We start from the raw sequence: 23,764 nt of genomic DNA, 5'->3' as shown, positions 1-23,764 counted from the left end.
CTTTGACTTTGATTAGTGGGCCATCATTGCCAGTTATTGCTGTAATCAAGCAGGTTAAATTGATAGTATCATTTCCCAGCGCCCTTGAATGCAGCAACGCACACCGGTTGATTGACAGGTGTGTGTGTGTATGGAGGCGGAGTCAAAGTTGAACAGTCTAAGTAACATACCTTTCCAGCATTCTGTCAAAAGATTCTTAAAGATCTGCTGTTGACTGAACTCGTCGTGGGACTTGCTGCATTTTGTAGATTTTCATTACTCAGGTGAGCCTCTGCACTCATACAGCTGCTGATCTGTTATTTTGCCATTGTGATTACATTTACCAGCTAAAATTGTGATCACATTTAGCACAACAAGGCCACTGGAGATGTGACTTTATTTTCTAATCATTCAAAATTATTTCAAAATCATGACACTGTACATTACATAAAAACCAAAACACAAATGCAGGACGTTGGGGAAAACAATGGCCAGAAGGCGCAATAAGACACTTTTGCATGAGTCGCACATATTGGGTTAGGGTGGAGGGAAAATGTTCAGTTGATAAAACATGGACAAAACAAAAGTGTATCCGTGAGGACGTATCGCCGCGCTTTGACGAGAGTTCAACTAATTTCAGATGACTTGAGTGCCCCCCCAATAAAAAGGGTCTTCACAAAAAGGTCCTCGATTCAGTCAGTCAAACTAATAAGCGGCACGCAGCCTGGAATCCATTCCGACGACAGACGGTGACAAAAGTAGTCCCAGTGCGCGTGTTTCAAAGCATTGTCCGCGCCACGTATCTCAGGAGGCCTCCGTGCTGGAGAAAGATGACGTCCAGCTCGTTGTCCAACTGAGCCGTCACTGCAAAACTTTTACCATCGCTCGTCTGAAACAAAACAACAGCTCTATTAAAAATGGATGAATGGAGTCAATTAACCTGCCGGATGATTATTATCAGCCTTTTCAAAAATAACACTGGTCAACAAATATTTACTTTTAAATCTGATGTGTAAGCTTTAATAGGTCAAACAAATATTAAATCTCAAAAACCTGATGTGTTAGGGAAAAGAAATCAACATCAATATGTTTAGCCATCTGATAAATTTTTTTTTTACTTTTGACCAGCGTAATTTGACGATTGATTTGAAAAAGTCTGGCCCAAGAAGGGTGTCTAAGAAAAGCGTCCTGCCTTGACAGCGAGCTGCTGGCGGGGCGCGAGGCGTTGCGGCAAGACGACGCTGAACCTCTCGGTGCCGGCGAGCTCCAGCGTGTCGGCGTTTTCCTCGGGCGCGAACTGCAGCGGCAGGATGCCCGCGCCCACCAGCTGCTTCTTGTGCAGACGCTCGAAGCTTTCGGCGATGACGGCGCGGACTCCCTGTCGGAGGACACGTCAACATTTTACGTACCTTGCTACAGCACTTGATTTACAAGATTTAGAGTTTTCCAAGTTGACTTTTTGCTTTGTGTTAAGAGCAGAAATTCAAGTACAAATGCGCTGATGGCTGTTTGTACCAGTAGATAAGGTCCTTTGGCCACCCAATCCCTGGAGCTTCCCGAGCCGTAGTCCTTCCCGGCCAGGATGATGAGAGGAACACCGTCCTTTTGATAGCGCTCGGCCGCCTCAAACACATCCAGCTGGGCGAAGGATGAGAAACATTGGCAAAAACATCCATTTTAAAAAAATTTTTCTCCACCAACTTAGACCGAGGGACGCCTCGTAAGTGCACTCACCGTTTGGCCCGAGGGGACGTGGAGCGTTTTGGGCCCCGCTTTGCCCACCAGTCGATTTTGGAGCTTGATGCTGGCGAACGTCCCTCTGGTCATCACGGCGTCGTTGCCCCGCCGAGAGCCGTACGAGTTGAACTCACGAGGAGTCAGCCTGCGTGTGAGGATCGTAACACATAGCGTGAATAATTCGAGATGTCATGATTATTGTATAAAATGATTTTTTTTGGGTCTGTTATCATCAATGCACCTTTTGCTGAGCAGGTACTTGGCAGCGGCACTGACGCGGGCGATGCTTCCCGCGGGGGAAATGTGGTCGGTGGTCACCTTGTCGCCGAGGAACAGCAAGGCGTGAGCGTTGTCGATGGACTGAGGGGGCGGGACTTCTTTACTCTTGAGACACAAGCAGAGGAAAAGTGTCACGTGGTTTTCAATGCATGGCGTGGTGAGGACTAGCCATCCCGCCCTTACTAATTTGCTGAAGAACGACGGCGAGCGGATGTACGTGGACTTGGCGTCCCAGGGAAAGACCACCGAGTCGGGACACTCGATGTTGCTCCAGAACGTGTTCCCTTTCTGGAAACGAGAGTTCGAGCAAAAGGTAACATTATGTTGTGTTCAATGAACCTAATTGGAGATGCTGGAGGATTTTTTTTTTTCTCATTTGTACCTCCATTCTCGCCTTGAGTTCCTTAAAGACAGAGGAGATGATGGTGTCCTCCTCCGTCTGTTGCACCTCCTCCCTGGACGGCCAGATGTCGCGAAGGAACACCTCCTTCCCGTCCGGAGTCAACCCCACGGGTTCCTTTTCAAAATCGATGCCCACGGTTCCAGCGATGGCGTACGCCACCACGAAGGGCGGCGAGGCCAGGTAGTTGGCCCGGATGCAGTCGCAGAGGCGGCCCTCAAAGTGCCTGTTGCCAGACAGGACGCCGCACGCCACCAGCTGGCCCTAGAAGAGACGCCCGAGACGTCATGTCTGGTAAGGATTCAACGATTTTTCTATTTGAAATCGGGGGTGGGGAGAAAAGTCACCTGCTTGATGGCGTTCACCACACTTTCGGGCAAGGGGGCCGTGTTTCCCACGCAGGTGGCGCAGCCATAACCGATCACCTCAAAGCTGTCGTGGATATGAAATGTACATATTAATAATATTCGTGTTAAAGCGGGTGGCCGAGTTATGACGGAATTATATCTTACCCCAGCTGGCTGAAATAGGGCAGTACCCCGCTGGCGCTGAGGTAGTGCGTGACCATGCCGCTTCCCGGCGCCAGGCTGGTCCGGATATACGGCTTGACCAGGAGCCCCGCCTCCACCGCCTTCTTCGCCAGCAAGCCTGTCGACATTAAGTCGTGCCCAAGCGTCAAGTGGGCGGCGCTTGCAAAAAGCTCAGCCGTTTTTTCTTACCTGCCGTCAGCATGACGGAGGGGTTGCAGTTGTTGGTGCAGCTGATCACGGCGGCGATGACCACCGAGCCGTGGGCCAGCTGGTACTCCTGACCGGCGTGCAGGAAGGGAACGCGGACATCCTGCTTGTCCTTGGAGATATTGAAGCCTCTGGGGCCCAGCTGAGTTGGAGAGGGGTGGGGGTGTCAGGTCCGGTGATGTCGTCAGCGTGAGTGAAAGTTTTTACCTTCTCATCCAAGCAACTCTGGAATCCTTCTTTCATGCTGCAGACGGCCACGCGGTCCTGCGGCCTCTTGGGCCCGCTGACGTGCGGCAACATGGCGCTCAGGTTGATTTCGATCACCTGAAAAACAGTATCGGATCGTGATTCGTTTTTATTTTTTCATCATTAATTCATTGGGCTGTTTTTCTTGACAATTGTGCTTGTGTCGCTACCTCAGAATACTGGGGGTCTTCTGCGGGGTCCTCGTAGCTTCTGAAGAGCTTCACGGCCTTCAGATAAGACTCCAGCAACTCCAGCCTTTCTTGGGAAAAGTCTGGACGCAAACGGATGAAATCACATTCGGGCCGGCAGGCAGCGCCTCAACGGCAAGTCCGAAACCTGGTCTAAATACTCACGTGTCTTTTTAAAGTGCTTAACGGTGACGTGGTCGACCGGGAAGAAGCTGACGGTGGCGTTGTACTCGGGGCACATGTTGGCAATGGTGGTCCGGTCGGGCGCCGAGAGCTGCGAAACGCCGGGTCCGAAAAACTCGACAAACCTACCGGCGATGGCGGCTTGTCGCAAGTGCTGCGCGACAAAAGTACAGTGACGTAAGCACGGGGGGGGGGGGGGGGGGGGGGGCGTGACATGCGTGTGAGCGGTTGAGCGAGACCTTAGTGATACCAAGGACGACGTCGATGGAGGAGCTCAGGGGGTTAATGGAGCCCACCAATTTGCAGCCCACCACCTGAGGGAGGCTCAGAGACACGGGCTGGCCCAACATCACCGCTTCCGACTCGATTCCGCCCACACCTGGAAAGCCGTTGTGGGAAATGTTACACGAGATGAAAAACGAGTGAGTTCATTTTGTACTTACCCCAGCCCAGGACGCCCAGGCCGTTGATCATGGTGGTGTGCGAATCGGTGCCCACCACGCTGTCCGGGTAGATGAAACCGTCGCTGACGTGAACCACTCGCGAGAGATACTCCAAATTGACTTGATGGACGGCACCGACGTCCGGCGGGACCACGTTCACATTCTTGAAGGCTTTCGAGCACCACTGTGTCAAAAGCTGTCGTTTAGTACAGTTTCTTGTCTTCCGGGACCTTGAGCTATACCTTAAAAAACTGAAGTCTCTCTTTGTTTCTGCTCAGCTCCATTTCCTGATTCTTCAATGATGCATCGCCTCTGCGGAAGGAGAACGCGCAAATCAATTTTGCCTCTCTTTGGCCTGCGTCCCAGAAACAAACTTCCGAAGGAACGTTTTGACTGCGTAAGATAAGCCACTCACTCCGAAACGGGTTTCAGGTGGAAGGGGCAGAGGAGCGGCGTGTTTTCGATCTGCTGCAGCGAGGCGCGAGGCGGCCCCCCCGTCGACGAAAGCGGCTCGTTGCAGGCCGTTTTGCCGCAAGAGCCACGCTGGCCTCCGCAGTGGGAGCCCCCTCGTGCTAGAGGCTTGGAAGGGGGCGGCCGCGGAGCGCCTTCTCCTCCGCCGGGGTTTGGAGCGTTCTGTATGGCACTGTCGACCCAAAACAAAGGTAACGCACCGCACCTTGAGCAAAATGTGGAAGAAACAAACGGACTGTCTGTAGAGAAAAAAAAAAATGCGACGTGAGCGCACCACTTGCTGTAGTCTTTTTGCAGACAGTGGTCCACAATGAGGTCCGTAGGACATTTGGGGTTGACCAGTGCGGGGTCCACGCCATGTTTGGCCACCGCGTCCCTCATGGCTGCGAGGTCCACCATGGCAGGGATCCCACTAGTAGCAAAAAAAAAAAAAAAAAAAGATGGTGGGTATTCATGACAATCAAATGAAGGTCGCCTGAGGAAAGTCTGTTTTGTCTAAGACCAATCAGAAAAACAAACTATGCAAAAGGGCAGAAACGAACACTATCTGCATCATAGTGTTAGTAAAGTTAGAAACGAGTCCTACTTGATGCAAATAAGTTGAATGACAAAGAAAGAAGTCCATATGACTTTGCCAAATGGATGAGCGCCAGCCATGTGCCCAGTAAACTCACGTGAAGTCCTGCAGGAGGACCCGCGCTGGCAAGAACGGCACCTCAGTGGAAGCCTGCTGCTTCTCCCAGTCCAAAATGTTCTGGACGTCGTCCTCTGTGACGTAAAAGCCATCGCACTTGCGGATGACTGCCTCCAGTAAGACGCGGATAGACACAGGCAGCTTGACTTCACGGAGCAAAGAAAAATACATTTAAAAGCAATCATTCTATCGTCTGTTAATCACAATAGTTTGATTTTTTTTGTCCCGGCTCACCATATCTTGGATCGTTTAGTTTGTGCGGATTGAAGAACTTAAGGTTTCCGGCATCTGACAGCGAGTCGATTAAATGGCGATACGGATGTTCTGCAGAACACAAATTTAGTGTTATTGGCAATGTTTAGAAAATAAAACAAGTCTTCAAACAAGCTAATCTTGTTACAGAATGGTCATTATGACAGGTATGCCCTATGACACAAACGGGTTCAATGCTGTCAACATTACATTAAGTATAATCACTACAATACAATCTCACATAGTTATCACATGATCAGTGCACTTTGAACATCGCTAAAGTCTGGAGCCACATTTGACCCGTGGTGTGTGCCCCTTGGTCGCACACATTTCAATTTAGCAGCATGCTTCAACGAGAAATCAAATCAATTTTTGACGACCACCTTGCCTAAAAAGCATTCCGTTCTTTTGAATGAGATCCTTGAAATTTCGTTCAAGCGCAGAGAGAAAAATAGCGAGTGCTAAGTAACAGGATGACTGAAACGATCCCCGGTTGACAACACTGACTAGGCGGCGGCTAACGTTAGCTTGCTAGCCTTATCGTGAGCCCTTTCGCTTTTACTACTTATCGCGCTGCTGGTTGAACGACTGGCGGCGGAGATAACGTAACCCCCCCGCCCCCGAAAAAAAAAAAAAAAGCACACGGCTGTGTAAATGCTCGAGGCTATGCAGTGAGCTAAGTTAGGGTGAACTTAAGCATTGTTGGTCATCGATGGAGCTTTAGTTCAATACTGGCTCGGTTCGAGAGAACAACCAAAATGGCTGTAGTTTAAGTCATATTAACCAGAGTCATCATCTCGTTTTAAACAAATGGGAATTGGAGTCGTGCGACTTGACAATGAAGGTGATCGTACGTGACGACAAATTTGGGAGAGTACGAGAATAAGAAGACTCCTCTTTACCTTTGCCCATAGACGGCAGCGCCATGATGACTTATGAAATCAACACGACTCATCCTCGCGATCCCGGTGGCGACACGGAACGGACCAATAAGAAGGCAGGGAGGATGCGGGACACGCCCACTAGCTTGATACTTTCACAATAAAAGCAAGACGGAAACGTCCGCTAGTCAAAATGAAAACAAATGGAAACGTCAATAAATGCAGAAACGTGCACTTTTTGTGTCATTTATAGTTGACTCGACTTGAGACAAAATGAAACTGTAGGTATAGTAAGAAAACCTTTTTTTACACGATAAGATTATTCCAATTGTATTCAAACATTCTTGTGCTGGCAGGAATGTTTTAACAAGTAACGTGACCTACAGCAGTTGTGACATTTGCGATGGTTGTGTTGGACCTGAATGCATCACGAGCGACTAGTCGAACAAGAAGTCAACAAAGTTAAACAATCGAAAATAATCATTTCACGGATCACCCTTGAGAGTGAATCAACTCGCCAATATTTTTTTTAATCATTATTGTGTTTTGTTTTCCACACGGAATAACGATAAGAAGCAGCGGAGACGACCTTTTCCCTTCGGTCTAGTAGCAGTCATGGACGGAAGCCATGATCCAGCAGCGTGTCTTCAAGCAGGAGGCCGAATGAAAGTGTGAGACCAGCGGCAGGAGTGAACCGTGCTAGTAGGCTCGAAACAGGTTCGTCTAAATCAGAAGTCTGTTTTGAAGAGTGTTGCAAATAAACCCGTTTTGTTGTCGTTGTTATCAGCGAGCTAAGCTAACAGGGTTAGGGGGCGCTAGTGGCATCTACAGTACACGTGCCTCCCCTCCAAATTAAGCAATGCGAGAAAAATGGCCCAATAGTTCTTTTGTAATTTTCCATCGGTCGAACACAAAATAAGGACCGAATCAACGTGTCGTACGCAAGACATTCGATGAACCTCTTTTATTTTAGTGGGGCATTTCGCCGCACTTAATTTCCCTGCGAATATTATGAAATCTTGAATAATTCATATCTTCTGGGGCGTTTATTACACTTCAGCAAGCCATTGCGATGGGAAAGAATGACATTCAGGTGACATTCAGGGAAATAAGATATTGTATTTTTTCACGATACCAAGGGCACACTGTGTACCAAATACAGAGGGCCGTGGGCATTAGTGGTACGGCATTCATCAGGAGAGCTGCCGTTGCCTGTATAATTGCATTTGGTCAAAAATAACATGACACGTTGATTGTAATTCTGAGATAAAACAAATAATCACATTTTTATTTTTCGATAGGTAGTTACAAATGTGAACAATAAATACATTATTCCCCCACCCCAGTCTGCGATGGCACCTGGAAGACTGACCGCGTCAGACGTAAGGCTTTAGCGAAACGGCACCCCAACCCCCCCCACCCGGGACCGCCATGCAGCAGAAAGGCGCCATCCAGATCATCGAATGGGAGGACCTAGACAAGAGGAAGTTCTACTCTCTCGGCGTGCTCATGACACTGAGCACGCGCGCCACCGTGTACCCGGCCAGCCTGGTTCGAACGCGGCTGCAGGTGCAGAAGGGCAAGACGCTCTACTCGGGCACGGCGGACGCTTTCTGCAAGATCCTGCGGGCGGAGGGCGTGCGGGGCTTGTACCGCGGCTTTATGATCAACACCTTCACGCTGGTGTCGGGCCAGGCGTACATCACCACGTATGAGCTGGCGCGCAGGCAGGTGTCGCGCTACTCGTCCAGCAACACCCTCAAGTCGGTGGCAGCGGGCGGGGCGGCGTCGCTGGTGGCGCAGACCATCACGGTGCCCATCGACGTGGTGTCGCAGCATCTCATGATGGGCGAGCACAGTGGCCGCTTCAAGGCCAAGCCCAAGATGATGCTGGCGACCGCCAAGCGTGGGACGACCTTCGGCCAGACGCGGGACATATCCGTGCAGATCTTCGCCGCCGACGGGTTCAGGGGTTTCTACAGGGGCTACGTGGCCTCCCTGCTCACCTACATCCCAAACAGCGCCCTCTGGTGGCCTTTTTATCATTTTTACGCAGGTAAATTCAAACTCTTCCTCCGGCCTGTGTTAGTTCTTATAAAATGCTGACGAGTGTATTTTTGCGTCCACAGAGCAGCTGTCTTTGAGGGCCCCCAGCGAGTGCCCCCACCTCCTGCTGCAGGCGCTTGCCGGGCCCATGGCCGCCGCCACCGCCTCCACCATCACCAACCCCATGGACGTGGTTCGGGCCAGGGTGCAGGTACGGTCTAATCATCACGTCAAATCATCTCCAATAGACAGACAACTGCTAATCTCGCGCGGTGCAGGTGGAGGGCCGCTCGTCTGTGGTGGAGACCTTCAAGCAGCTGCTGGCGGAGGAGGGCCTCGGCGCTGTGACCAAGGGGCTGTCGGCCCGCATCATCTCCTCCACGCCCACATCGCTGCTCATCGTGGTGGGCTACGAAACCCTCAAGAGGCTCAGCCTGCGAGACGACCTGGTCCATTACAGACACTGGTAGACCGGGAGGACAAAAACGCCCAATGCTGCATTTTACCTCATGACGGGTGCCCGCTTTGCTCTCAGCAACAGTACTGCCCAGAAATGTCATAATGTTGAGAGAGACTCTTGCTAGACTAAAAAACGGCTTGCTTTTTATTTAGAAATAACATTTGCTCGTACGGCGGGACCTCCAACGCGGAACAAAATCTATTTCGTGACACTGCCAGACTTCAGAGTCAATTATTTTGCCACCGGAAATCAGGTTGAGCGAATCAATGCACTCTTCAGGCGATGTTTAACGAACGTGGGAGAGAGGCCGAACCCTGCTGTAAGCAAATTAATCCAGTGAAAAGTAAACTTTTATTTATTGATTGTGTAAGCCGTAAATATATTGTGCCAGGTCAAAGTCACTTTCCTGCATAACTTTAATGGGCCCTACTTGACACCAAGTGCTACTTTCCTACTAGCAAGAGCTTTGGCACCATCTAGTGGCCGCTTAGGGTATTTCAGGGAGCACCCACAAAAATGTGACTGATTGTAACAGTTGTACAAGAGTAAAAAGAAAAGAACTCCTGCTTGATGTTACCACTCACCATTTGAAGACCACAGACAAGCGGAAACAAAGATGCGTTTGCAGCATGCATTGTTTAAACAGTTCTTCTGGTTGCTGTTCATTTTTGTAGCTTTTTGCCGTTACTGTGACACTTCTGCAAAACACCGTTTTATTCAAAAACGAGTCTCCACTCCAAGCGTTTGATGTGACTTTGGAGGTTCTGCTGTATTGTATTCGTGTGATATGTGGATAAATGAACTGTACACCTTTTTTGACGGCACAATGTTTATGTGGAGCAGAATATGTAGATTTTATTTGATAAAAATTGAACTAATTTCGCTGCAGAATGCAGTTCGCAGCGTGGCCGTAATATGGGTCGGACCTAAACTCGGTACTCAAAACTCCACAAGTGTTTCCCCGGTCAGGAAAGCGGGTGAGACCTGAGGCGGATGTGACGTCACGGCATAGGCTGTCTCCCTCATTGTCGAAGGTAAACTAGACGATTTTATCTTATTTATTCGCCTGGTTGCTAATTTGCACATTTTATTAATTAGTATTTAGCTGCTTCGTGTAACAACAACGAAGCGGAATCGTCGCTTCAGCTAGCTACCGGTTAGCCACACAGCATGCTAGCTTCCTTAGCAACGCTTAAAATTAACCGGCTGGCAAGCTAGCTATACATTAAGTTTCTGTCTTGAGAGTTAATGTTTTTGTTTTTTTCCACTCCTGTAATTTTGCATTTAGTGAGGATATAGTAACTTTATTTTTTTTCCTAGCCTTAAATGCAGTGAGCAGTTTGTCATGTAATAAATATTTTTGTACCACATCATTTTACATGTGTGAAATTCTGCTTATGAAAATATCGCAGGTCATTCTTTTGTGACTTTTATTTTTTTGTGGTCTCATATGCCATGTTTTTATTTCTACATCCTAGTCTTGTTCCTCTCCTTGCATTCTCACCTCCCTGGTTCTCTTGACTTCACACATGAAGAGTGTAATGGACTATTGCAAACATGTTTTTGTTTCAGGGACAGGTGACAGCTAAGGGCTGGCTGGCAGCACGTTTACTCTGTGCGCCTCATTCATTTAACGTGTAGTTTGGTTTTGACCCCACCACCAGAGCCCCCATGGATGACCTGACCCGAGCCCTCTCGACCAGCTTTGCTGTGTCCAAGGAGCCCAACAGTACGGCTGCTCCGCACCCTCGGCTGTCCCAGTACAAGAGCAAATTCAGCGTGCTGGAGCAGAGCGAGCGGCGACGGCGCTTCCTTGAGCTGCAGAAAATGTACAGCGCACTCGAGACCTTTTCACAATGTTTGTACAACGTAGACACAGGTAGATTAAGAGCAAGTGACTACTGCTTGGTCAGATACTATACCATAAGGTATTTGCTCATTTCTAGCACTAGAAAAGTCCATTTTTGGCATCGGCGATTGCTCGTGCCTGAATGTGCATGTCTGTCAAGAATGAACACACAGGCTCTGAATCCTGACCTGTGTTTTTCTTTCTTTTCCATCTCAGTAAAAGGTTCAACTACGTTGACCACGTGCGGCATCTGGCCACTGGCGACTGGACGGGGGCAGACGACGATGGGGAGCAGGACATGGAGAAGCCGGAGGTGGATGAAGAGGAAGGCAAGCGGGAACTTGATGGCACCGTCGAGGAAGAAGAGATGGAGATTGAAAGACGGAAGCTGCCAAAACATTACGCCAACCAGGTCAGTGCTGTGCCAAAAAATGAAAACCCGTTTGGTCCCCAGTTTGGAGTTTTTAAAAAAGCTGTAAGGTCATTTTAACCAATCAGATTTAGAAATGAAGTAATTCCTAGGAAATGTATCTTCACTCTAGCTTGCCATCACAAAAGCCAGGTTTTCCACATAGAATATGTCATCTATGTCCCATCTCTCCAAAAAATAAAAACAACATTTCTCTATGTCCTTTCAGCTCATGCTGTCAGAGTGGCTGGTGGATGTCCCAGCAGAGCTGGACTCTGATTGGCTGATGGTGGTCTGTCCCGTTGGAAAAAGATCCCTCATCGTCGCCTCCAAGGTAGGAAACGTGCCCATTTGAAGATGCGGAAGTGAGGAGAGGAAACGAGACCATAAGACAAGGAAGTGATGAGAAGATTCCAAACTGGAGTGAACTTTGACACACACATCGTGAATCGGTTGTATGCGATGTCGTGTGCAGGGTTCTACTGCGGCGTACACGAAAAGTGGCTACTGCGTGAACCGTTTCCCCTCCTTGCTGCCCGGTGGAAACCGCCATAACTCAGCCATGGGAAAAGGTAGGCGGAGCCCCGGCCCACTTCAAAGCGAGACACATTTTGACCTGCCACAAATCACGTCTCTTCCGCAGACTACACCATCCTGGACTGCATTTACAGCGAGGCGGACAGAACCTTCTACATCTTGGACGTTATGTGCTGGAGAGGCCACCCGGTCTACGACTGTCCGGTGAGACGGGCGGGCCCTTCCCGAAAACGCCGGAACGTCTGTCATTCCCGACGGCTTCAAAGTAGTCTGGAGCGCAGATGTTCCCCGCCGCTCTTTTGACACCGCTGCTTGTCTTCTCCTCGGCAGACCGATTTCCGTTTCTACTGGCTCCAGTCCAAAGTGCAAGAGACGGACGGCTTGGCGGAGATTGCCAAACGCAACCCTGTGAGTCTCTCTGGTTGATTTGAGTTTGTCGCCAACGTCGGTGGCGTCCGTACAGAACCGTGACGTGTTCTGTTAAACGGCAAATGACAGAAACACACTTGTTTGCTTTAACAGTTCCGCTTCGTGAGCCTCCAGAGCAGCGAATGCACGGCGGCGTCCATCCACAAGGCCCTGGCAGCCGAATACAGCTTCAGCGTGAGAAAATCTTGGGAGTCCTTCCTGATTAGCATTTTTCATAATGTTTGTAAACACTAGACGCCGGTGGCAGGACGCAAGTGTTTTTTCTACCAACAGGTGGACGGCCTTCTGTTCTACCACCAGCAGACCCACTACATGCCTGGCAGCACCCCGCTGGTGGGCTGGCTGCGCCCCTACATGGTCGCTGACATCCTGGGCCTGGAGGTCCCCCCGGGACCGCTCACCGCTAAGCCCGACTACGCCAGTCACCAGCTGCAGCAGATCCGGGAACACAAGAAGACCTCCGGCGAGGTGCGGCCAGCCAGCAGGGACGGCGGCTACGAGCTGGAGCACCTGTCCACGCCCACCCAGGACAACGGCGGCAACCACAGACACATCCGGGAAGCGCAAATGGAGGACTGATGTGATCACGCATCGCTCCAGTGTTTTATTTAGAACTTCTCGGAAATTTCTGCAAATGACCTCTGGCGGGTGCAGAAGTGTTTAATTCATGGTCTCTTGGCATTTGGATTGCAAAGTGACATTTGTAGTCAGTTGCTATGGAATTGGAAAGTTAAGACAGGGATTTGTGGAAATATGCATGAATTGGAACACATGGTTAGTCATAAGACATCCAGACAAAATAATCCAATTTAAGAAAACACGACATGTCAACAGATGTATTAGTAAGGAGAAGGTCTGAATATTTTATTGAACAAGCGATTCTTTCATTAAAAGAAAGATGTGGATGTTGAGTTAAATATTTCTCGGCGCCCTGAGCTAACTCATTCAAATAAATAATATAGTACTGTGCCAGTCCACCCAAAAATATGATCCAAGTCCAAGCACCTGATGGCCCTCAAGTGCAAAAACAAAACAACAAAAAGCGAATCAACTAAAAAAATTAAAATACATAGTTGAACAAACAACCAAAATCTAAAGACAATAGAAAAGGCAAAAATAAACACACACAAATCTACACCTTCAGAGCCAAGATTCAATTTTGTAAATTCCTGGTTAGCCAATCATTCATTTTCCCAACTGCGGAAAGTTTACGACTTGGAAAATATTGTAAATTTGTAACCTTATTAACCAACAGTTCCGTCATATGCAACTTGGTTCAATTACATAATGCACACAACACAAGTTTTAAAAAAAAAGAAATCATTTCCAATGCAGTCTACTGTTTAATCCGTTCCAGCATAATATGTTTATAACCAGCTGTTTCACAATTTTTCCTCCTTACAAAAGTTTTTTTCTGTGTATTTCAAAATAAATGTTTTAATACTTCCTGCTGCCCTCGATGTCTCGCCTTAAATAACACTAAGTTCTTGTGTATGATAAAACGGAAAACTGTCAGAATTTGAAATGTCGTTATGTCTCAAAGAATACTAATTTACTATTCAAATGTACTACGTGGAATTGTGAAGCACTTTTCTGAGAAGCTTGAGCCAGCAGGCGCTTTACTGCAGGAATCCAGGTATTAGTCAGCAGCGTGTATCGCTTTCCAGGAAATGCTGCGCTCATTTCTACTTTTTTTTCTGAGCTCTCCCACGCTTTCTCACATACACAAGCAGTGAAAGCTAGCTCACAACTTGACCCCAAATGATAGACGCCAAAATATGAAACGACAATAAAATATCTAAATGTGTCGAAGTTATCGTCGAAGTTTTGCTGTTAATAATAATAGTAAGATAAAATGGAAATAAAGTTACATTTTGTCCCAGGGCAACTATAATTTGCATAACAAATGCATGTTTCTCGTGTATTTTCATGTTCAATGTTGCCATTACTTTGTTACATTTATTTATGAATGAATGCATAGAGGGGGGGTGACCTTGTGGTTGCAGTTCCACTGATGACCATCAGGGTGCAGAGTTGTGCACAGGAAGCGGCTGACTCGCTGGCCTCATAGCAGGCAGCATAAAGGAGACGTTCAGGGCTCTCCGGCAAATAAAAAACTTCATGGCTGGAAGAAGTCGACGGCGATGCGCGCGGCTAGGCTAGGCTAAAGCTAGTCTGAGGCTGGGCTGGGCTTTGCGGAGGGGACGCTTCCGAAGGCGGCCGAACCTCCACAAGGGCCTTGTTTTTTTATTTTTTGTCTTTTTTTATCATTATAAGTGTGAGCTTGCTGGAAACTAACAGAAGAACCGCTTTCGTCTCGTGCGCCTTTTCTGATGGAACATTTGAGTTAATTAGCCTCGGAGAAAAAGAAAAGCAGGACCGACGAGTCAGCGACCCCCCCACAAGGCTTCTTCCTCCTCCTCCTCCTCCTCCTCCTGTGTGGCGGTGACCGAATTGGTACCATGGCAGCTACTTTGTCGGCCGAGGAAGAAGAGGTAGGCCCTTTGTGTGTTTGTGTTCAATTCGAGGGACTGGGACCGTGTCAATGCTCGAATGCGGACTGAAATGTTGCCCAAAAAGCCGAGCGGAACTGCTGTTATCGATTTGTGGCGCATTATTGCATCACCGACAGTTCCCATGTGTGTTTGAGTCGTTGTGTTGAGCCAATGACCTCGCCTCCACGCATACCCAATGCAAGCCCCCCTTGAGTGGGTGGAGGGCACAGCAGCTGTGGAAAATATGCGCATTTTATGACTAGTATCGTCTTTTCAAAAAATCGGTTTTTTCCCATTTTTTCCGTGGTCTTTAAACGCATCATCATTATTGTATTGCGTTAACTGAACAGCACGACTTTGTTTTTACCCCCCTAAAAAAAACAACTAGTTATGCATAGCTCATTAATGCCATAAGACATCCGTTCATCGATTTTGGTGTACACCCGGGAATGGTCGCCAGACAGCAGCGCGACCATTCACAAAGCTAAAGACACTTTAGTGTTTTTTTTTAAAGTTTTTTTCTTAAACATTCAAACTCCTAACTGGGAAAGTGCACTGCCTGATAGTGAGAGGTGTGCCTAATATTTTGCTCTTATGATGCAGTGTTAAGTTCCAAGTACAACATAATTACATGCTTGCTGTGACTTGATGAATGACAGGATGAATGCACGTATGAAATGATGAAGCAAACGCCCTGTCGGATGCGATCATTAGAGTTTAACCACAACCAAAATCAAATCAAAACAAAAAAAACATTTTGAATCGTCAGTGCAGGTCAAACGACGTGACGCACGGCTACTACTTTTCCTCGAAACGATACTAGTTTGAGTATTCCCGTTTGATGACTCACTTTATGATACATAAAGTTTCAATTCACACAATGACTGATAATTTTGATACATGAAGTTTCAATTAATACAATGACGGATCATTTTAAACAAAGACCTTGTCTTTCTCACACATGATGGATGCTTCACCGGTGGTATCGGTGGCTGGTATTGGCAACCTTGGCGAGTACTCGATACTTTGAAAGAAGGTTGGTGTTGGCCCAAATGTGATGACCTGATTTTGGTACTCGCCCATCCCAAGTTGAACTGTAGGAAAATAATTAGTTGCTCGCTTCTCTGGCTTCCTCCTCCCACATTCTAAAGACATACTTGTTAAGTTTATTGTCTAAATTCTCAGTAGGTGTGACCTGCGACCGGTCCAGGGTGTATGCCGCCTCGCCCCAAACACAAGAATGAATTCAAATAAATGTTGAAAAATAAATAGTTCTTAAACATGACATGAAGTTGGGAAAAAAAGACACGGAACTGTACTCAGAGCGATTCTTCGAAAACAAACGCTGCATCGCCACATGATTGCCGTCACGTTCCAGCATTTAGCCTGGACCACGTGTTCCCACTTTGAGTTGAGTTAGCATGTTTTTCCTCGTTGGTGATTCCTCGCCTCTTCCTCGTAGTCATCGTCTGCCTACTTTGTTTCATTCTTAGTTTTTTTTTCTTCTAATGGGGGGGGTCCTATGGTGTGTGTGTGTGTCTCAGGGGAACACACACACACACACACACACACACACACACACACATTGTGGAACTTCATTCAGGCAGGCAGCTGTTAAAAGCATTTCCACGAGACTCTTGTTTTAGGGGCGGGGTTGGTTGCAGAGTGCACGTGTGTGTCTGTCATGTGCTTACGTGCATGTATGTGTGTGTGTGTGTGTGTGTGTTGCGTGCGCTCCCAGGAAGCAGAGAAAGTGGGAAGAGACCGCCTAGAGTGTTGTCGTATCGACTTCCTGTTTTTTGGGCATCGACCGCCTCGTCCCGAATGGAAGCGAGCCTCAATTTGTCCGCCATGTTACCAAACACAACATCTGCAAATGCTTTTTATGGCTTTTATACATAAACAAGATCTCTAAGCAATTAATAGATTAGCAAAAATAATGATTGATGAATTGGATAATTCGTCGGAATAGAACTAAAAATTGATCTGCCTTAGCTAAGTTTCAGCACAGAAAACAGTCACGAAGTAATCGACGCGGCATCGCGCTAATTAGATGACGTCGGCATTAAGAAGAAGCTTGGCTCTCTCAAACTAGTTTCGCAAGCGAGCTCGTGGAAACTGCGTCGTGACGGTCCCAAGCGTTGAGGGGAAACATCTGCCACGATCGGGTAAATATTTACGCATCCTCAAAGAAACAAATAAGCCACTCGTCCGCCGTTAGCACGCCAACGCCACGGCGGAACGGATCCGCTGATTTGATCCCACCAGCCCCCCTCCTGAGAAACCAAACAAGAAAGTCTACTCCAGGAAGTCGGGGTCGCGGTCTGTAGGCGAGTGGGGGGGGGCGTACCTGACAGGAAGTTGTCTTTGGCGCTAACATCTGAGGCCCAGCTTGACTTGAACTCCATCAATAATGTTGTCACACTCCCGAGTGGATGCAAAATGCTGACGTCAGCTAAACACTTTGACAGACTCGATACGCTCACGTCGGAAAGAAAAGAAAACAAAAAATGAGACCGTAATTATCAATTTTCATTTATACTTGTGTGACGGTGAAAACGTTTCCCTAAAGTGATCATTCGGAGGCTGGAGATGAGGGGTACCTAATGGAGTGACCGGTGGATCCAAGTGTCAGGTGCACCGGCGCCTCACGTGGTGCATGTTAAGGCCCGAGAACAGAGCAACGGCTTTATGTCTCGTCGTCTTTCCTCGAGAGAGAGAAAAAGAGGGGAAGAGCAGACACAGTGGCATCCTGTCTTCGGGCCCTCGCCACCCTTCACTGAGCGTTTTGTCCTCCGAAAGAGGATCCCACAAGTGGACTTCCTGCACCCCACGGCCCGCCGCCTCCGCCAAGCCCACGACTCCCTTCGCGCTTGTGACCACAAAAAGCAGAAGGCCACGTGGGGTGCTGAGATGGCGGCGACTCAGAGTTTTCGGGGGGGGGCACAGGAAGTATCCCCGACACACACACACCTCTGTGAGACTGCAAGCTAAATTTAGGGGAAGCTTTTTCAAAGTCAATTAGAATTATTTTGTTTTTCCAAAGGTCTAGGTTTGTGAATAGCTAAAAATATGCCCTTTTTTTTTTTTCCGCTTGGTTTGATTTCTCGTAAACCCACCAGGGGGCCTTTCTGCTATTCTCTTGGGTTCTTTTCTGTGGTCGCTGCCAGATTCCACAAGAAGCTCATTAGCATCGCCCGACACAGCTGGCGGAAGTCGGAGCGGCACGCTTTGGTGTTCGCTCATGATAGAAGGGGGAGCAAGCAGCTCTCAAAGGATTGTGAAATAAAATAAAAGTTTGTTGTAAAATTCTACGCGCATGTGTCGCAGCCGTTTATTCTAGCGTGTTAGCTAAGCTAGCATTGTTGCTAAGACTATTGGTGAGCCTCATATGAAAGTGATTTTTGTTTTTTCCGAACTTTTCCGTTCCGGTATTTTTGCGGTTTTATGTGACGTTGTCGGCATCTGTTTCAGGCTATCAGACAGTTCCTGGAGGAAATCACCAAGTGGACCAGTCAGCATGGAGTCTCGCCGCTCTCCAGGGAACTGGCCGTCAAGTTCCTCATGGCGCGCAAGTTCGACGTGTTCCGGGCCATCCAGCTGTTCCACAGTTACAGGGTAGGCAAGCTTCCCGTTTTTTCTTTGCCGCCGTCTCGTGTCTTCGCTTGGTCCGACTGACTCGGCCTTCTCCAGGAAACGCGGCTGAAAGAAGGCATCGTCAGACTTCAGCCTCAAGAAGAACCTCTGCGCTCGGAGCTGCTCAGCGGAAAGTTCACGGTGCTGGTAGGTTGCTCTCTGCGTTGTGTCGAAATGACCATTTTTGTGTTGTCGATTGTGCTCAGTCGCTGTTAATGAATTCCAAATTCATCACCTCTACGGTTGACGTAAGCAATGCCCCTTGGCGCCGTTTGTGGAAATACGTTATTTGTTGTTAGCGCGCCACCCGCCAATTCCGAGACGTGAATGAACAACATTAGCGCGTAGGGACCTGTTCTAATTTGGAATCAAATATTTCCGTGAGGTGGAAGATATATTTAGCCTTTTGTCATCCAAATTCCACCCGTAAAAAAGACTCCCGCTTCCCGCCGATGCAGCCGATTGACGTGGATGCTGCACACGTCGTTCATATCCTGTCCAAAGTATTTTTAGCCCTATTCCTGTATCGGCTGCTGTTAAATCGTCTTCCTTCAGCAGCAGCAGCGTCATTTACTGAATCCACAGTTGCCCCTCCTGCTGCTATGGACTCAAAAAAAAAAAAAAAAATCCAGCTGGTAAATTCGAGCGCCTCCGTGTGGTCGAGTCTAGAATTGTCACGTTTGAATTTCATTTCAGTCAAGACGTGTTTAGAATAGTGACTCAACCTTGATAAAGATAAAAACGACCCGGTTTTGTCAGTTGTGGGCAGGTAACCTGGAAATGTGTTATTTTTTATTTTATTTTTTCATTTTTTTAATTTGAATGTTTTTTTTAATTTTTTGCAGAGTGCACGGGACCCGTCAGGAGCCTCCATCGCCTTGTACACTGCCAAACTTCATCACCCAAACAAGACGGGCAACCACGTGGTTCTGCAGGCACTCTTCTACCTCCTGGATCGCGCAGTGGAGAGGCGAGCATTATGACTCCCACCTACAAAAAAATGTTTTGGAGTGTTCTAAACTTATTTGTCACCAACAGCTTCGAGACTCAGAGGAACGGCTTGGTGTTCATCTACGACATGGCCGGTTCCGACTACACAAATTTTGAGCTGGACCTGAGCAAGAAGATTCTCAACTTACTGAAGGTTTGTCATTGGGACTGATCTCAACATCTGAGGCCGGATTTGCACTGCAGGTCCAAGTGGCCATGCTTTTTTTCTGTGTTCCCTCAACTCTTTTAGGGGGCGTTCCCGGCCAGGTTGAAGAAGGTGTTGATTGTCGGGGCGCCGGTGTGGTTTCGGGTGCCCTACAACCTGCTCAGTCTGCTGCTGGAGAAACTTCGGGAGCGCGTAAGTGACTTCCCGCTTTGTAGCCCACCTCATGGGCCGGAGACGAGCCATTAGACTTTCAGACAGGGACAAAGCACTCGTAAGGAGCTCCGCCTCCTGATATGGCTCGCTAGGCCACGCCCCTCAGTCAGGCAATACGGCAGGAAAAAAGTCAACTGAAATCTTGGCTTCCAGGTCCAGTTTGTGAAGATGGTCGAGCTGCGCCAGCACCTCCCCAGGGACTGCCTTCCCCAGCACCTGGGAGGCCTTCTTCCCCTGGACACCTTCAGCTGGAACCAGCAGCTTCTGGCGGGCCAGAACGGCCGTGTGGACCCCGTGGATGAGCTGGTGGGCATCCCCCTGGAGGACTCCTCCATTCACATCCCAGGACCAGAATCCATGCGCCCGCAGGAGCTGCTGACGCACCTCGGCAGACTCCAACGCTCCGGCATCCACTTGGAGTACGAGGAGCTCCGGAGAGAAGCGCCGCCGGGGACCTTCCACTGTGCACAGTGAGCTCCTTCAAATATGGATCTGTCACTTTATTTGTCCCAAACACGACACGAGTTGAACGTCGCCATCTATGGCCTTTCGTTCTTTTTGTTTACAGAGCCGTCTACAATCTGGAGCGGAATCGATATGGAGATGTTCTGTGTCTTGATCAAACAAGAGTCCGCCTGAAACCACGAAAGATTGAGGTTCGCCACTGGCCGACTTGAGGCTCGACGCTGTCAATCAAGTGCTTAATTTTAGAAACATGTCCCAACAGAGATCTGACTACATCAACGCGAGCTTCATGGATGGTTACAAACAGAAGAATGCGTATATTGGTACTCAAGGTAAAACACATAGTGTTGTTTTGAAGTATCTGCAATTTCAGTTCTGTTCAGTGTATTTATAGAAAATGGATGTGTACCTAGTATCGACCTGTGCGGTACGCCAATTTGGAATATTATTGCAAATATTTATCTGTTGCAACTAATTATGAGCTTCCTTGCATGATAAAATTGCTTGTTTGCCACACTGTAGGTCCCCTGGAAAAGACATACGGTGACTTTTGGAGAATGGTTTGGGAGCAAAATGTGCTTGTTGTCGTCATGACAACCAGGTAATTTGATTTTGAAAAATTCTGACAAGCTCTGGTCGAACCCCAAGTTGGACCACCTTAGGTTCTGTCGTAGGGTTCTGAGAAAAGTATGCAAAGTTCCTCATGGTTGCAGGACGGAGGAGGGCAGCCGAAGGAAATGCGGACAGTACTGGCCCCTGGTCGACGGTGGCCAGGAGGTCTACGGTCACATAGCTGTGGTGAATCAAAGGGTGGACCACTACACCCACTACAACCACACCATCCTTGAGCTGCACAACACTGAGGTAAGGCCACAATATGCCGCTTGAATATTCCCATGCAACTAAGATGTCCCCAATTGTCCAAACAGACATGTGAACAAAGGCAAGTGAGTCATTTCCAGTACCTCAGCTGGCCCGACTACGGCGTCCCGACCTCGGCGGTGACTCTCATCGACTTCCTGTCGGCCGTGAAGAAAGAGCAGTGGAATATGATCAAGGCCTTGGGACCTCAGTGGACGGGATACCCGCAGAGACCCCCCATGGTGGTTCACTGTAGCGCTGGGATCGGCAGGACGGGTGAGGAGGCATCTGCACTCACGCGGACATCAGAGCAGAGCGTAACTCGGTAACATGGTTGTGGTTTTCCCCCCAGGTACCTTCTGTGCCTTGGACATCTGTCTGTCGCAGTTACAAGACGTGGGCTCGCTCAACGTGTGCCAGACGGTGCGACGCATGAGAACCCAGAGGGCCTTCAGTATCCAAACCCCGGACCAGTACTACTTCTGCTACAACGCCATTTTGGAGCAATCCCAAAGGCAAGGCTTGCTCCCGACCAATCAGTGAGCTGCGCTTCATTCCGCACACCCATTTCCATCCATAATACACCCAGCCACAAAATTCTGCTGTTTGCCCCGAGACGCTCGTCTTGCCAAGTGCTGTCCTTGTCTTTCCTGGAACCATTCGTCAGCATGTGACAATGTGTGTGCGTGTTTGTGTGGCTGTATGGAGTCCAGCAAACAGGTTGTATGGTCTCATTGTATGGCAGCCTAAGCAGTAAATCCACCAAAAATGCAGTTTTTTTTTTTTTTTTTTTTGCTAACAACCATTTGGTCACAAACTTCACGTTTTTTAAAATGTTTTTTTTTTTTAAAATAACTTTAGGGTAAACCGTATTTGCAGGTGTTAGGAAGCGATCCCTATCGCGAGTTAACAGACACCACCCCCAAAAAAAGGTTTAATTTTTTTATTTCATTTTCTTTATTTTTTCTAGTTCCAACCAAGGATAGGCAACTTAAATACTGGAGGTGGCCACACACTTCCAATATGTACTCTAAATATATTTCATTTTTGATCATACATTTTCAATCCACTATCCTCAGCCAACAACAAAAGCTTTGAAGCCAACAACACGGGCTGAAAAAAAGCAAACAAATGGGCTCTCTTGCATCAAAATGATGGCACAAAACTGCTGAACAACACAAAACACATACATCATTTTTAAACTAAAATAAACTCTCAGAAAATGTTAATATTCCTATCTTTGTACTTACTGTATATCATTCCAAATCTGCAACTTGCCATCTAGTGTTGATTGGTGATATTACAACTTAAAATGACAGCTAAGCTTAGCCTTTCTACATGCAAAGATGTCAACCGTATCGCTTCAACATACTTCCTGGACACTGATCAGCACTTTCCTATTAAGCTTTGGCGGCGTCTTTGGGTGATAACAGAGCGCACAAAAATACGCACAGATGCTTGTCGGTGAGTTTTAGCAGCAAATATCTGAAAATAGCCAAAAATACAAACATGTGAAGCTGTAAATAGTCTTCGGCAGTTCTTGTTTTATGGAAGGTAAAATACACCTGATGCACAATTTTCTTAAAGGGGAGGAAACTGCCAAGTTGCTCTCTTTTTACGCCCAAGGGTCCAAGTTGTTTTTTTATTTTTTTTATCAGTTGTTTTAGCACAAGTTGGATGCCAGAGTAGCTGATAAGAGCGAGCAGCAAAAGACCGCCTGTGCTACTTTGCACAATACGACACACGAGCAAGCCACTCGCACATTTCCATCCGTTTTTGCCTGTCCCGGCTGACACACACACTCGCACCAGTCTTCAGTGAAGTGACTGTCCAAATTCCGCACAGAAAGGTCGCGTTCAAACTCCCGAAAATGGCAACTGTTAAGCGAATGTGCTCATCCCTCCCTTCTGAAAAAAAGGACATTCCGCGGGAAAAGCCAAGTGTTGGTGAGTGGTGCAATATTTTCCCCTCACACAAACACACATTTATACACACACACACTCACACCATGTCTTAGCACTTTTCACCAAGAGCCCCAATATACTTGGAAATGTCAGCAGTGATGTATGTAGAGATAATATAAAAATGAACCATTTATTGATCTTCAGAATGCACACATGTGCCTACCTTAAGTCCCAAGTGATGTATGAGACGGATTTTAAAATGTGTGTGTTGCTTTTAAGTTCCAGACTGTGGTTGTAAATGTGTGCTTGCATCTTGCCACGTTGTTTTAAGTATATAAGTATGTAAAATATCAGAGTATACTGTGTTATTGTATGTGTGTCATGCACCATGTTGTAGTCGGGTCAAGATTTTTTTTCTTTTTATGTTAACTACAGAATTCATATTGAATTTACTTGTAGTGAAGCTTTTTTTTTTTTTTTTTTACACATCTGCCGTTGTCATTTTCCCCCGCTTCCTTCAAAGCCGAAATGTGGCCTATTTTTATTTTTCTATCCTATTCAACAGCTGTTTTCATACGGGATATATAAAGTTATTTACATTAATTTTATATTTGTTTTATTATAACCTATTACTGTACTTTATCATTATTGTGAATACTGAATCAAGCTATACTGTAATAAATACAAACCATGTCAATGTGCTTTCTTTGTATCATTCTTGAAGCACACTGCTTCTTTTTTTTTTAAGTTCACTCACTGCCAAATTGATGCTTGTTGACTCGTACCACACATTTGAGCTCAGAACAAATAAATC

The 23,764-nt window shown here is 47.5% G+C and overlaps 4 protein-coding genes across 7 annotated transcripts; 3 read left to right on the top strand and 1 right to left on the bottom strand.

Moving 5' to 3' along the window:
• Positions 1-359: 359 nt before the first annotated feature.
• Positions 360-6,713, bottom strand: ireb2 (iron-responsive element binding protein 2). Its single transcript, XM_037254834.1, has 21 exons — positions 6,512-6,713; positions 5,592-5,705; positions 5,338-5,503; positions 4,938-5,075; positions 4,608-4,835; positions 4,435-4,504; positions 4,193-4,376; positions 3,989-4,128; positions 3,732-3,903; positions 3,549-3,649; positions 3,340-3,456; positions 3,115-3,274; positions 2,908-3,043; positions 2,743-2,827; positions 2,378-2,659; positions 2,179-2,283; positions 1,958-2,100; positions 1,714-1,861; positions 1,495-1,617; positions 1,172-1,357; positions 360-868 (listed from the first exon to the last, which is right to left on the bottom strand). The coding sequence occupies exons 1-21, from the start codon at positions 6,534-6,536 to the stop codon at positions 758-760; spliced, it is 2,934 nt and encodes a 977-aa protein (XP_037110729.1). The 5' UTR covers positions 6,537-6,713; the 3' UTR covers positions 360-757.
• Positions 6,714-6,891: 178 nt separating this feature from the next.
• On the top strand, positions 6,892-9,810 carry slc25a44a (solute carrier family 25 member 44a). Of its 2 annotated transcripts, none has more exons than XM_037254847.1 (4): positions 6,892-7,207; positions 7,837-8,546; positions 8,620-8,747; positions 8,815-9,810. In XM_037254847.1, exons 2-4 carry the CDS (start codon positions 7,922-7,924, stop codon positions 9,004-9,006), a joined length of 945 nt encoding a protein of 314 aa, XP_037110742.1. In that variant the 5' UTR covers positions 6,892-7,207; positions 7,837-7,921; the 3' UTR covers positions 9,007-9,810. The 2 variants fall into 2 exon arrangements, with proteins under 2 accessions (XP_037110742.1, XP_037110741.1); XM_037254846.1 differs by having other exon boundaries at positions 7,792-8,546.
• Positions 9,811-9,941: 131 nt separating this feature from the next.
• Positions 9,942-12,856, top strand: snupn (snurportin 1). Of its 3 annotated transcripts, none has more exons than XM_037254844.1 (9): positions 9,942-10,030; positions 10,661-10,825; positions 11,062-11,257; positions 11,484-11,588; positions 11,730-11,826; positions 11,898-11,995; positions 12,122-12,199; positions 12,314-12,394; positions 12,494-12,856. In XM_037254844.1, the coding sequence occupies exons 2-9, from the start codon at positions 10,668-10,670 to the stop codon at positions 12,797-12,799; spliced, it is 1,119 nt and encodes a 372-aa protein (XP_037110739.1). In that variant the 5' UTR covers positions 9,942-10,030; positions 10,661-10,667; the 3' UTR covers positions 12,800-12,856. The 3 variants fall into 3 exon arrangements, with proteins under 3 accessions (XP_037110739.1, XP_037110738.1, XP_037110740.1); XM_037254843.1 differs by having other exon boundaries at positions 9,957-10,030; positions 10,569-10,825; XM_037254845.1 differs by lacking the exon at positions 9,942-10,030 and having other exon boundaries at positions 10,742-10,875.
• A 1,449-nt stretch (positions 12,857-14,305) lies between these two features.
• ptpn9a (protein tyrosine phosphatase non-receptor type 9a) lies at positions 14,306-23,651 on the top strand. Its single transcript, XM_037254840.1, has 13 exons — positions 14,306-14,715; positions 18,190-18,333; positions 18,409-18,498; positions 19,197-19,321; positions 19,390-19,495; positions 19,592-19,699; positions 19,874-20,190; positions 20,289-20,376; positions 20,448-20,517; positions 20,708-20,786; positions 20,899-21,049; positions 21,115-21,322; positions 21,399-23,651. The coding sequence occupies exons 1-13, from the start codon at positions 14,683-14,685 to the stop codon at positions 21,587-21,589; spliced, it is 1,710 nt and encodes a 569-aa protein (XP_037110735.1). The 5' UTR covers positions 14,306-14,682; the 3' UTR covers positions 21,590-23,651.
• The last annotated feature ends 113 nt before the right edge of the window (positions 23,652-23,764 follow it).

This window comes from Syngnathus acus, chromosome 6 (assembly GCF_901709675.1).
Source record: "Syngnathus acus chromosome 6, fSynAcu1.2, whole genome shotgun sequence".
Taxonomy (NCBI): Eukaryota; Metazoa; Chordata; class Actinopteri; order Syngnathiformes; family Syngnathidae; genus Syngnathus; species Syngnathus acus.
The sequence above is the reverse complement of the archived record's forward strand: the minus strand, read 5'-3'. Positions and strand labels throughout refer to the sequence as shown.

Excerpts from the sequence above, each read along its gene's own strand:
- ireb2 (XM_037254834.1), bottom strand. The coding sequence starts at position 6,536 with ATGGCGCTGCCGTCTATGGGCAAAG. Across the intron at positions 2,660-2,742 it reads TGGTGAACGCCATCAAGCAG|GGCCAGCTGGTGGCGTGCGG; the intron begins GTGACTTTTCTC and ends CGTCTCTTCTAG. Across the intron at positions 2,101-2,178 it reads CGTCGTTCTTCAGCAAATTA|AGTAAAGAAGTCCCGCCCCC; the intron begins GTAAGGGCGGGA and ends TTGTGTCTCAAG.
- slc25a44a (XM_037254847.1), top strand. The coding sequence starts at position 7,922 with ATGCAGCAGAAAGGCGCCATCCAGATCATCGAATGGGAGGACCTAGAC. Across the intron at positions 8,547-8,619 it reads TTTTTATCATTTTTACGCAG|AGCAGCTGTCTTTGAGGGCC; the intron begins GTAAATTCAAAC and ends TTGCGTCCACAG. Across the intron at positions 8,748-8,814 it reads TGGTTCGGGCCAGGGTGCAG|GTGGAGGGCCGCTCGTCTGT; the intron begins GTACGGTCTAAT and ends CGCGCGGTGCAG.
- snupn (XM_037254844.1), top strand. The coding sequence starts at position 10,668 with ATGGATGACCTGACCCGAGCCCTCTCGACCAGCTTTGCTGTGTCCAAG. Across the intron at positions 11,589-11,729 it reads CCCTCATCGTCGCCTCCAAG|GGTTCTACTGCGGCGTACAC; the intron begins GTAGGAAACGTG and ends TGTCGTGTGCAG. Across the intron at positions 11,996-12,121 it reads ACCCGGTCTACGACTGTCCG|ACCGATTTCCGTTTCTACTG; the intron begins GTGAGACGGGCG and ends TCTCCTCGGCAG.
- ptpn9a (XM_037254840.1), top strand. The coding sequence starts at position 14,683 with ATGGCAGCTACTTTGTCGGCCGAGGAAGAAGAG. Across the intron at positions 14,716-18,189 it reads TGTCGGCCGAGGAAGAAGAG|GCTATCAGACAGTTCCTGGA; the intron begins GTAGGCCCTTTG and ends CATCTGTTTCAG. Across the intron at positions 20,377-20,447 it reads TGAAACCACGAAAGATTGAG|AGATCTGACTACATCAACGC; the intron begins GTTCGCCACTGG and ends ATGTCCCAACAG.